This window comes from Protopterus annectens, chromosome 5.part1 (genome assembly GCF_019279795.1).
Source record: "Protopterus annectens isolate FY-2018-M chromosome 5.part1, PAN1.0, whole genome shotgun sequence".
NCBI classification, from domain to species: Eukaryota; Metazoa; Chordata; order Ceratodontiformes; family Protopteridae; genus Protopterus; species Protopterus annectens.
This window is the reverse complement of record NC_056736.1, coordinates 631,927,209-631,940,566: the sequence shown is the minus strand read 5'-3', so window position 1 is coordinate 631,940,566 and position 13,358 is coordinate 631,927,209. Positions and strand designations below refer to the sequence as shown.

General features: G+C 43.2%; 1 protein-coding gene across 3 annotated transcripts in view; it reads left to right on the top strand.

Moving 5' to 3' along the window:
• USPL1 (ubiquitin specific peptidase like 1) overlaps nt 1–13,358 on the top strand; it is a 1,186,769-nt gene that overhangs the window by 412,959 nt on the left and 760,452 nt on the right. For all 3 annotated transcript variants that reach the window (XM_044073246.1, XM_044073247.1, XM_044073245.1), the window contains exon 4: nt 7,279–7,370. In XM_044073246.1, coding sequence (XP_043929181.1) covers nt 7,347–7,370 — 24 coding nt within the window. In that variant the 5' untranslated portion in view covers nt 7,279–7,346. The remainder of the gene's footprint in view (nt 1–7,278; nt 7,371–13,358) is intronic.

Genomic DNA, 13,358 nt, shown 5'->3' with positions numbered 1-13,358 from the left:
CCCTATGAGGATTCCGATGCAGAGGAATCCATCCCATCTGCATCTCCTCCTGAAGATTATTCCTTTGGAGAAACCTTGCATACTTTGAGGGAACATTTTGATTGGGAGAGTCCAGATTTCTCAATCAAAAAAGAGGCTTAGGGATTTCCTCCTCTTCCCTCAGCATAGGCCTTTAGCCATACCTCCTGTATTAGACATTGTTGATGTGTTTTTGGAATCAAGTATGACTCCAGATTCCTTGCCTCCGGCTACTAGCAAGCCAGACCGATATTACAGGGTTCCTGACTCTCACAAATTTTTATTCAAAAACACTGCTGCTGACCCTGAAACTATCTCACAGGGTTCCAAAGGTGTAACAGCCTCAACAGCTAAGAATCCTGCCCCCTCTGATAGAGATTCCAGGGAGCTGGATAGATGGGCAAAGAAGGTTTATACGTCTGCAACCTTGGCAATTAGGGCCTTAAACTGCCAGTTTCATATGCTTAAATATCAACAGCATGTTATGGGATTATTGAAACAGAAAATGATGTTGATTTCTGAATGTGTGGAAAATAAAGAATTACAGGAATTATTGCATGCAGCAAAACAAGTTGGAAAGCATACTTTGCAATGTGATTTTGATTCCTTAGAGGCCTCCTGCCGGGCTGCAGTTACTAGATCTGTGATTAGAAGGCATGCCTGGCTAAAGGAGCAAAATTTGCCTGATCATGTTAAAGCTAAATTGTTGGATGCACCTTTACACCGTGATACTCTGGTAATAAGTCAGAAGAGGTTTTAAAGAAAATGGAAGACAAAGCTAAGTCTATGCAAACTGTAAAAGACTTTTTACAAGTGCAGCCACCAAGATTCAGTAGACACTGGCCTACAAATAATTGGTCCTTTCCTGTGTCCGACAGAGCTTCATGGGGCAAATCCAGGCGCTCTAAGGGCTCTAGATACCAGTCACAGGATTCTTACAGGTCAAAGCAATGGGGATGCCTCTACCTCCAAGTCTGGAGGAAATAAAGCGCAACCCTACAGTAAACAGTCTCCATGACTTCCCTCTGCCATCACCAAGCATTTATCTTTTGGCAGCCCCCTTAGGGGGGAAAACTAGCACTTCATGCTCAAAATTGGCAGTTAATAACCCAGGACAAGTGGGTATTAAACATAGTATCCCAGGAATACAGATTTCATTTCCATACTCTGCCAATTTCATACGGTTGGCCAGATCTTCCACAAAATCAATGGGCAGAGGCACAGAATCAAGTTACGTCCTTCATGGATAAGGGGGCTATTCAGCCACAAGGGTTTTTCTCAAGACTATTGTTGGTACCCAGAAAAGACTAGGCCTGGTGCCCAATACTGGATTTATCAATATTGAACACATTCTTGAACATACCAAAATTCAAAATGCTAACTTTGCAGCAGCTTCTGCCCATGCTGGGCAAGAACGCTTGGCTAATGACTAGACTGAAAAGAGGCATACCTGCATATCCCAATAAGGGAATCGTGCAGAAGATACCTCCGCTTCAAGGCTGGCTTTATGCATTACCAATTCTCTGCACTGCCCTTTGGCTTATCTACTGCGCCCAGGGTCTTTACAAAGTGCCTGGCACCAGTAATTGCATTTTGCAGACAAAGAAGTATACAAATGTATTCTTACTTGGACTGTCTCATTCAAGCAGAAAAAAGGACATTCTTCTTCAGCATCTGGCGTTTGTGAAAAGGCTTCTAACATGCCTAGGGTACACAATAAACAAAAAGAAATCACAACTGGTACCATCTTAAAAAACATTTCTGGGTGCAAGCTTGAATACAACTGCCCAGATTGCTTACCTTACGCCAGACAAAGGCAACTAACTATTTACTTCAGATGGCAACAAAAACCCAGTTATCTGCAAGACAAATTCTGCAGGCTTTGGGGTTCATGGCATCCTGCATTCTACTGATTCCATATGCAAGACTGCATATGAGGAAACTACAGTGGTACCTAAAAAAGTTTATGGAGTCAACATGGTCACAGTCTGGAAACAATGATTCCACTCATTCCCTGCCTACAACAGGAGTTTCTTTGGTGGGCTGAGACATGTCACCAGAACATGGGACGGTCTTTCACTCTACCCCCTGCCAGCCAAACCCTAACTACAGATGCATCAGACTATGCATGGGAGGCCCACCTGGCAGAGTGGTGCATTCAGGGCATATGGAGACACAAATGCATCTGCATATCAACCAGAAAGAGATGTTAGCTGTTCAGAATGCCCTGACAGCCTTCAAGGACTTACTTCATCCAGGACAACTACTTATAAAGACTGACAACACCATGGTTATGTGGTACATAAACAAGCAGGGGGGCACACACCCCTACCCCCTTTGCAGACTAACCATGGCATTGTGGGACACAACCTTGACTTACCAAGTACATCATCAAGCTCATTTCCTGCCAGGAAAATGAAATACTCTGGCAGGCAACCTAAGCAGAAACCTTATGGACTCTCACGAGTGGAAACTGGATCCACAAGTCTTCAGCATGATAAAGAAATGGGGGAGCCCGGACATAGATCTATTTGCCTCTCCCCAAAATTATCAGCTGGACAAATTCTGCACAAGGACTCATCACAGACAAGCATGGAAAGTGGATACCCTATCCTTCAATGGGAAAAACCTATCAGTTTATGCCTTTCCTCCTCTGCCTCTTCTTCCCAAGGTCCTACTAAAGGTCAGACAATAAAAAACAAAAATGATTGTGCTTGCTCCGGACTGGCCCTGACAACACTGGTACCCAATCCTAAGGAATATGTCTCAATTCCCTCCTTGGTACTTGCCTCAAATACCTCATTTACTTTCTCAGTAAAACAATCCAGATCCTGCACAATCAGCTCCAAACTCTGAACCTGGCACCATGGGTGATCATGTAGTTATTTAAACACCACCTCTCAGTAAATCTGTGATGGATGTCATTTTGGAAGCCAGAAGGCCTAGTACTAGAAAATCCTGTGCTGATAAATGGAAGAGATTCTGTGCTTGACAAGGGCCTATCCTTTTCATCAATAAAAATCCATGCCTCTGCCATCTCGGCTCATTACAACACAGAGCCACCGATCTTTTCTCATCCTTTGCTAAAACAGTATCTTAGAGGGGCCAAAAATGTAAGGCCTCCCAGAAGATCACCAATTCCTGCATGGTACCTCAACTTTGTGTTGGAAAAGCTCACCCTGCCTCCATTTGAACCAGCTGTTGCTGCAGATATAAAGTTTTTGTCCTGGAAAACAGCTTTACTTCTGGCAATCACTTCAGCAAGAAGGGTTTCAGAGCTACAGGCCCTCATGGCTGTGAAACTTTTTATTATATTTTACCCAGACAGGGTGTGCCTCAGGACTTATCCTTCCTTTATGCCTAAGGTGGTATCCAGTGTAGCTCTTAACCAAAATATTCACCTGCCAACATTTTATCCAAATCCGCAGAACAAGGGGGAGCGGATTCTGCATTCCTTGGATGTGCACAGACAACTAAGATTCTACTTGAACAGGACCAAATCTCTAAGAAAAACTGAGCAGCTACTGGTGGCATTTGCTGCAGGATCAGAGGGAAAGGCTATTTCAAAGCAGACTATTTCAAAGTGGATAAGCCACTGCATTCGTTTCTGCTATTTGCATCATGGTAAACCGGTGCCCAAGGGCATTAGGTCACATTCCACCAGGGCTGCATCTACATTAGCAGCTTTTCTCAGAGGGGTACCAACCAAAGACATTCTAGAAGCTGCTACTTGGAGTTCTGTTCATTCTTTTACAAAGCGTTATCATTTGCCTCTCTTCTCTAAGTCCAGGACAGGCTTTGCCACTGCAGTTCTGCAGGGCCTTATAGCCTCCCCTAATGCTATTTAGTTCCAGCCTCCCATCCATAGCTTTGGGACTCTACCCAAATGTAATGACTGCAATAGTGAAGCACGAAGAACATAGTGCAGTTGTGTACACTTACCATAAATGTAGATGTTCGAGTGTATTCACTGTTGCAGTCTGGGTTACCCACCTGCCATCCCCCTTTGTTCTGCAGCTTTTCTTTCCTTCACTATATTCTACAGCCTTTGTGGTGTATTTGCTTTTAGATGAAAGGTAAAGTTTATGTTGTGACCATTGCATGTATTTATAGTTATATATTTATATACATTTTTGCTCCCCACTTGGGGGGGGCACCTGACATCTGGGGCAAGAAAAACTAAAGAAAATGGCATCGGCTGCCTGTTTTATACCCCTGACGACCTGACATCATGGAAGAGGAGACCGCAACCGACACAGGACCCAAGACTTTAATATTCAGGCCGACTGAGGGCAACCTGCCAGCAGATTACCCAAATGTAGTGACTGCAACAGTGAATACACTCGAACATCTACATTTATGGTAAGTGTACACAACTGTACTTTACGTTCACTCATTGTGAAGTTTCAGTTTTGTGACTGGTTACCAAGGAGCATCTTTGATCTGGAGACTCTGAAGAAGTATATATCCATTAAGGGGTAGGGTAGGGTAGGGTGGGGGGGGGTTGAAGGTTTGAAAAAAGTCTCTGCTGAGGTGAGCTTGTAACCAAGCCTTGCAGGTTTAAGGAGATTGGCAACGATTCCTAGATCTGACTTTATGGTAAGTACATAACTTTCTTTTCTGTTTCACGGTTAGTCCTCTTGACTGTACAGATTTTAAAATCTTATTGTTGCGCAGTGCGACTAGTATTTAATGTCTGTTAACAGCAGTCTTGCATCTCAGGATTACAATTAAATGAAACGTTAACTGCGTTAAAAAAATCTCTGGATCCTCAGCAGCTGGTTGAAACTTTTTTTTTTTTTTTTTAATACTGTGCCTTTTGAGATAAATGCTCAATGTCAAACTTTGATGTTGGATTGCCTTTGCATGTCATTTAGCTTTACCAGAGACTGGTCCAGTTGGAGGTTTCTGGATCCAGTTCTTTTTGGCACTGTGGCTTCCAGGTTCATTTTGCTGTAGTTAATTAACTGTAAAATGCTTAATTAACTAAGGTGTATTCTTCCCCGTATTTGTCTCAGAGATTTATTGAGATCCAAATGCATATCATGCATAGGGGTGAAGTGTTCTGGATCTGCTGCATACATGCCACTACTCAGGTTTCCATCTAGAGCGATTCAGGAGTGTGAGGCTCACTTTTTGAAAAAGAACTGCCTTGTGGCTACTCAGTTCTGCTGTGCCGTTCTCCACTATTCCCCTGGTAAGCCTGACGGATTACTGGTGCCAAGTGAGCTGTGATGTCTGAAATGTTCTCCTGCCGTATAACCAGTCTTGGGTTGGAAATGGACTGTGGCTGCGCTAAGCTGATATCTACTTTGTGTGAATGTGAAAGGATGGGAGGAACTTTTTTTCCCTTTTCTTTAAGCCTGAAATTATTTTCTGTTTTTCATGTACTGAGTAATAGACTACAGAACAGGAATTTGTCTTCTCTGCAGCTTTGATTAGATTGGTAATGTAATTCTGTTGGTGTGCCAGAAGAATTTGTTTGACTTTTAGGTTTCCATTCCTCTTTAAGGAAACTTCCTCCATTAGACCAGCTTTATGTTGTACTTGGTGATCTTTCTTCTCCAACTGTGTAGCACTGTCCTAAACATGGAATGCCACCTTCTCCACAGCTACCTGCTCTATCCTTTTGGCAGGATTAGAAAATACCAAATGGTTGATGTAGGTGACACACAAAACAGGTAAACCTAGTTTCCTTGCATGGTGAGGGAATTTGACATAATTGAACAAACGGACAACTGTGCATTTCACAAGCTGATGCTTTGGGTGGGTAGAACTGTTGCCAAAAAAAATTAGCCCCACTGTAGAAAAGAGAAAGTAAGGTATATAACGTCAAGTTTTCCAGATCTTAATCCTGAATGCTGAAAGAGCAAGTCATTTAAAAAAAAAAATGCAGAAACCATTTATGTTCATCTTGTGATGCCATTTTTCTCTTATCTTGTTTTCGGATCTTGAATACAGTTCGTAGTTGCATGATTAAGAAACTGTCGAGTTATTCTTTTATCGTATTTTTCTGTTTATCTGGGTAGGAGAAATGATCAGAATTGACCCTTTGTCCATGACTCGGGCCCAAGAAAAAAAACAGTGATGTCATATTGCAACTTGTACAACAGTCCTTTTGCATTACAGGTAGTGAGCATTTTGACAATAACCTATTTTAATGTTGTTTACATAAATTTAAATAGTCTTGTGATTTTGCAGTAAGCAGTTCATCTAAAAGGGATGTCCGCTGAGTGGCGCTCTGTTTCCACTGTCGTCTTATCCCAAATCTCTAATAGCAGAGTGTAGGCAGCATTTTATTTCTCTCTCTCTTTTGTCTGATATTTGCTTTTAGTTGCTGAACTTCAGATATTTGAATACCATTTTATATGGTTATACCAGAATTTCCCGATTTTGAAGTTCTTAGTCTGTTTCTGGGATCTAACCCTAATCTATGTGCTTGTGACCAGATCTCATTTTCTGTCTTGTAACTAATGTGCCAACTACTCTGAGCCTTCTGCAGTGTACCATGCTGTGACAGGTGTAGGATTGTCTTTGATCAGGAACTAATTTCTTGTCTGAGTTTGCAGTGATAAGGTTCCCTTCCATCTGGAGTGCATTACAGTTCTTCATCCTTTATGGCCAGATAAGGCTTACTGGGATAAATTCATTTAGTTTTTTTTTTCTTCTTATTGCTCTGTAGTCTTGCACTATTTGAGTGTTAAACTAAATTCACTTGGGGAGAGAGGTATTTCAGAAGTAACCACTGGGGTTCCCACTGTGTAGTAGTTGCAGAACACTTGTCTTCATCTCCCTATCCTCTACCTACTTTTCTCAGTTAGCTGGGAGCCTTGAAAAGGTGCTGATACTGTAGTGCCGAAAAACTTCCTTCCTTTTTAGATGTACACACATTTCTCTTATGTAGACAGTGCTTCTAATTGCATAGTGTATGGTTGGAAATAAATTTCATGCTGAAAGAAATATTAAAGGGTGACTGAGTGGTATTCCTCCACAGCCCAAACACTTGCATCCTTGTGTAGACCCACAAGTCATTCTGTGTTGGGATTTCTGCGGTACTTTGGCCTTTACTGGTGGACTCCGGTCTGATTTATTAGGAACTGGAAGGGTGCGCAGTGATGTGAGTGGATGACGTTAAATGGAGTTTCAAGCAGATTTTTCTGGGATCTCCGGGTGTATGTTCTGGTGAAAAATATAGTGTGTGACTGTGGATAAATACCAGTAGAAGAAACAGTTGCCAGTAACACATTTTTCTTCTCTCAGAGGGTGGTGATTCAAAGGTGACTCTATGAGAACGAGCAGCATTGAGCACAACACCGGAGACTGTGGATATGAAGACTGTACAGGCGTTCAAGGTAAACGTGGACAAAGGTTTGCTTAACAGGAGCATTACAAGGCACCCTTGAGTGCATAAGTCATTGTCATAAAACGGTGAATGTTATCACATGAATGTTTATGAATGTTAGAAAGAGAAATTTTTTTTCTTTTCGTTTCTCTTTCTACAGTTAAATTGCACATCATTTTATATTTGCTTCATTTTCCCGGAACTTTTTTTTTTCTCCTAAGTGAATTACAAAATATGAAATCTCAGAATGTTATTTTGATAACTGTTCCATGAAGAAATGTGTGGCTTCCCTGTCAAATCCGTTTAAGATTCTTATATTTTATGTATTGTATTTTATCCATAAGTGGGATGCTTTACTTCTTGGAAATCAGTAACTTTTGTGGCATCTTTTCTGCTTTAATAAATTTTCTTATATTTAATATAAGGAAATATATTCGAAGGTGGTGGTGTTGGGTAGTTGCTGCCGAATATTCCTGTGGAGTCCTGGATACAGTACTTGATTATTGTGGTTAAAATAAGTATTGGGTTTACAAACTGTGCCCATCTGTTAAAATGGGACTTTATGTACATTTCCCATTTTACGTTCATGCATTTATTTTGGAATGGAGACATTTCCTAGTCTTATTGGTTTTTCTCCTTTAGAATAAGTAAGGGATACCACTGAAAAGTGTTAGCTTTGTTGTTGTATACTGTAGATTCTTGGCCTTTCACATGTTTGGCACCTCAGTCACTAGTTTTTACCACTGTCTGCTGCCAGTTATACAAAGCACTTGTTTTAGGTTCTCGTTAGTGAGAAAGGGAACAGTTTGTTTATTGATTTGATTGCTTACTAAAGTAAGGCACTGACCAAAATTGACCAGTTTCAACTCTAGCCTAGATTACAGTGAGATAGCAATAACAAGAGAACCAAAATACATCATGTTAACAAGTAGAATGTCTGTATTGACACTTGGTACAGTTTGTGGTGACGAGGTACTCAGCTGAAAAATGTTCCCCCACACAAAAAAAAATCCTTGGTCATGAAACTAGGGCACAGAAAATTTTCTTCAGATATGTACACTGGTAGCTCTCTGCTTTCATTTTCCATTGGGTGTCTTTACATGTGCACAAGAAAGGTCTAATTGTTGCTCTGTACTCTGTTCAGAAGGGCAAACCCCAGGTCAGAGTTAAAACTGTTTTTAAGCCAATATGTCGTACGGTACTAGCAAAACGCAACATGCTTGTGTGGTATCCAAGAAAGAAGACTGTCACTGGTAACATAAAAATGTCATCAGAGGGACAAACTGTGGAAGTTCTATTAATGTGCTTTCCCCATTGTATCTATTAACTTTTTGAAGGGGGAACTAAAAAAAGATGCTTTAGGATGAGGTGACCTTGAAAACAAAGAATACTGACAGACTGATTTGATCTGCTCTAAACATTCAGTTACTTATTTTTTTTCCCTGAGGCAAGGTCTCATCCAGTAAAAAAGTGGTCATAGTTCCCCTCTACTCGACACTCACTAGGCCCATTATAGAGTACAACGCCCCTTTTGGAATGTACCTCACAAGACATCTGCAGCAGCTGGAAAGGCCACAGAAGTACCTCACAAAGAGGATTACTGGCCTCAAACAGATGCCCTACACTGACAGTCTCAAAAAAACTCAAGCTTTACTCCGTAGCATATCGCCTACTCCGAGGTGATCTCTGCCTGACATATAAAGCTATGTCAAACCCAGAGCTTTTGGACATGCTACACCTAAAGAAATCCCAATCCCTCTGAGCTACACACTCTAGGGACCTAAACCTTGTCATCACAATAAACAGGACATGCTGGAGGGATATATCCTATCCCAGAGACTTCCCATACTGTGAAACAAGCTACCCATCTATGTCAAGCAAAGTTCCTCATTAGCACTCTTCAAGAACAATCTTGATGAGTGGATGGGAAATAGGAAATACACCCCGGGGATCACTTCTATGTCTCTGCTCAACAGGGGCACAGGAAAATAACTTTTTTGAGTGGTTCAAGCCAGGGAACCTTGTTGGCTAGGCTTACTTAGGCCCTTGGGCCAATAGCCTAGTATCTACCTATGAACTTAGGAGAGACTGTTTTTAAATTGAATCACTGCAGGGTAGAGGGACAGGGGTACTTATGGGGTAAAATCCTGTAGATTTGATGTTCCCATTTATTAAAAATCCTTCCACTGAGAAGTCATTGGACAGTTACATTCTAAAATGTTGAGACTCTTGCTTTCTTAGTATGTAGCCATTTTAATATGAAGGCCAAGTTCATTAGACTCTGTGTGGTAGTTTGTCTGTACAGCATGGCAGATAGGTTCAGAATGACCTATAAATGGTTCCATGGGATGCTCACTCAAATGGTATTGAATTTGAGTTTAGCTGATGCTGCAGCATGCAGCATTTTTACAGTTTGCCAGTGTTGTTGGAGAGCATCTTGTATTGGCTGACTGATGCTTTGCAGATCATGTGGCTCTTTTTTAGGAGAGACTGTGGGTGAATTTATTCTGTGTAGGGGAAATGTGGTAAGGATGCTGAGGAAGGGTGCTGGTCTGTGCTTCCCAAGCAGAATACAATCTGAACTAAGGCAGACCATCAAGTCAGAGTTCATCGTTACAGAATGCAGTTGCCAGCAGTACAGAAGTAAACATTGTATAGTTTCATAGACATTTTAGTTGCATACATAACCATCTCATTCACACTTGGTGACCACCAGGGTAAAAGCTCCAGCAAAGGATCTGGCTTTAGCACAGTGATTTGATTCACTTTTCATTGTAAAAAAAAAATGTTCCTTTGATAAGTCCTATAATTACCATATTTGTACTGGGTTTGTGGCTTGTTTGTGTAAAAAAAACTGCTCTATCTGATATTGTTAATCCTCGTTCTTTCCTTACGCATGGGTATTGGTTCTGAGCTCAGAACAGAGCCGGCCATTTTCCAAGCTCGCGTCAGCTTCAAACTCTCGAGCTAAACTCTTACCCACAACCCCCCTCTCCTTGTTACTGCAGATTTCATTTGCCATGTTGCCATCCGGTCGTGTCAAGCTACTTCTCTTGAGCTAAGTACAGGCAATTGTTTAATTGCTTTACAAAATACTTTTCTGTTAAAGTTCATATTTTATTGTCTCTTACCCTATCACATCTAGCATTCCTATTTTCTGCCTTTTCTTTACTACTTTTACCACGAGGTATTCTCTCTCTACCATCGTTGGTAATCTTTTTCCCTTTTCTTTCTCATACCTTCGGGTACTCTCTTGTACCATTTTTGGTATTTTTATATTAATTAATTTGCTGTCATGGCAGATAAAAAAGGTAGTCCGGGGTTTAAGCGGTGTTCGGATTGTGGACACAAACTACCTACTTCTGATGCACACACTTTGTGTGTTTGTTTGGGAGCTTCCCATTTGTCTGTTGACCCACCCTGTACTATCTGTGAGAACTTTTCTAATAGAACATTGTTGGAAAGGAAAAACAAGCTGATACTGAAGGGACTTCTAAAATCTCCCTTTTCAGAGGCTATTTCTGGGTCTGAGTTCTCAACCCTTCCTAGAGCCCATAAGAAAATGGATGTTCCTACTAAAACTAAATCTTTGCCTTCATCCCCGGCTGGGGACTCCCGCCAACCAAAACCTAAAATGGCAAAATGTTCGGCTCCGGAGCTCTCTCTCTCAGCCCCAGTGCTTTCGGTGCCTAGACCTTCGGCACCGAGGCCTTAGGCTCCATTAGTGTTTTCGGCTCTGTCTATTTTGGCAACGAGGGGCTCCTCAGTTCAGACCATTAACACTGTATCGGCATCAACTGTTCAGTCGGCGCAGACCTTGACCGTGTCAGCTCCGAGATCTTCCTTGGAACAGACGCCTTTATTGTTGACTCCAGTTTTGTTGGTTCCATCTTCGGCACCGACAACCACTTTGGCACCGATCCCTGTGTCAGTGCAGACAGTGACCTCGGCACTGATTACTTCTTCAGTGCAGACAGTACTCCAGTCTCTCTCGGCACTGTTGTCCTTGGTGCGGTCAGATGAGATGGACACAGAGTCTGCCTCTTCAGTGGACAGGCCTGTTTCTCTCCGTCTCCGTGAGGTCCACTAGAAGCCTTTACGAACATGGTGTTATGTTTTGTGGACCAGGTACTCTTGGCCAGAGGTATCCCACCCCTCTGGAACTATCCTTCCTTGGGAGGTGATCACCCATCTCCAAAGACCCCCTCTTATTCTCCTCCTTCATTGTCTTTGAAGTCCATGGATATAGCACAGTCTTCCCCTTCTGCGGTTCCCTTTATGGATCTCGCTAAGAAACCACAGTTGCCTTCATGGCAGGAAAGTTTTGCTACGACCCAGGATGTCAGCTGTGACGCTCATAGCTTGCTGATCCACAGCCATCCAGGGACTCCGGGTCGGCAGGCTGAGCCACTTAGGGGAGGGTTGACTCCTGTCCTGGACATACACTCCTCTTTGGGTGGACCAGCCTTTCAACTGATGGAGAAGGCTTTTGCTGCTGCTTGTGACACCGGACTGTCTATACCTCCGGCCTCCTCTGGTACACTGGTCTCACAAGTTGCATCTAGTGGACACCAGGTGCAACAGCCGCAGGACATATTCCCTCAGGAATCACCTTTTCCGTTGTCTTCTCCAGCTTCTCTCGCTGAGGAGATCCACCGGAATAGTTCATGTAAGAGGAAGCACATGGACTCCACAGAGGAGTCCCTCACCGAAGAGACAGATTTTGATGAGGGGGTAGGATCCCCTCGGTCACCCTCTGAGGTATCCTTTGGTGATCTCCTCGAAATCCTGAAACAGAGAGGTGACTGGCAGCCCTCTAATCCAACCTTTGAGGAATCTGTGTTCCTGCAAGCTTTTCGCGCCCGCCCCTCTACCTCCTGGGTTACTCCACCTGCCGATGAACTTGTCTGGCTCATCATGCAGCGTGCTTGGAAGGCTCCTGATACCATCAAAGCTATTTCCCGGAGGCCAGATAAGATCTTGTTCCCTCCTGCTTCGGATCCCCATTGGTCCAAAAGTCTTCCTGTTGATGCCTTTGTGGTGGCAGCCGCAACAAAAAAGGATCTGGCAGAAGAAGAAAGCCAGACTGTCCATCCGCCTAACAGAGTCCCGGGCCCTGGACAGGATAGGGAAGTGCACCTTTGCTTCAGCAACCTTTGCTATCGGGTCCCTGAATTATATGGCACATTTTACCAGGCTTCAAAGGGATCTGGTTTCTGAGCAATCTGAAACGTTAGCTGGTGCCGTGTCTGATGAGGTCCGTGACAAAGTGGCTTCTCAGCTGGCCACCATTGAGTCTATATCTAACTCCTGTATGCGACTGATATCTCACACATCAGAAGGAGCAGCTAGTGCAGTGATTCAGCCGCGGTCTTGAGACGACACGCCTGGATGTGCTTATGCAATTTCACTGAACCATTTAATCTTTTCTTAATGCCCCCATTGAGGCTTCCTCATTGTTTGGGCCCAAAGTTAAAAGCACACTGGCCAGATGTGAACAGGACAGTAGGACCCTTTCTGCCGTAGGTGTCTGTTATTCTTCCCCTCAACGTGCTATCTCCCGAAACCAAAAGAGTGGGAAGATATGGTTCAAGAAATCTCAGGGTCCTTTCAGTGACACACAGGCTGAGTTCTCCTCCAGAGGCAGAGGGGGAAACTCTCAGGGAAGACACCCCTTTCGGGGCAGAGGGGGTCCGCGTAACCAGGGCTCCAGGGATTCTTTCCCTGGTCAATCCTACCAGCGCTCCTGAAGAGCAGCCCAACTCCTTTCCTCTGGAGGTGGTTGGGGGACGTTTCTCCTTGTACCCTTCTGCCTAGCTTACCATCACCACCGATTCCTGGGTACAAAGGATTATAACCAGAGGTTATCCTATCCCCTTCGATCTTTGTCCCGTCCCTTCAAAAAATCTTCCCGACATTCCACCCAGTCAGAGGGAAGAAGTAGCACTAGAGATAGAAAAGCTGCTAAGAAAGTGTGTCATTCAAATAGTCCCTGCAG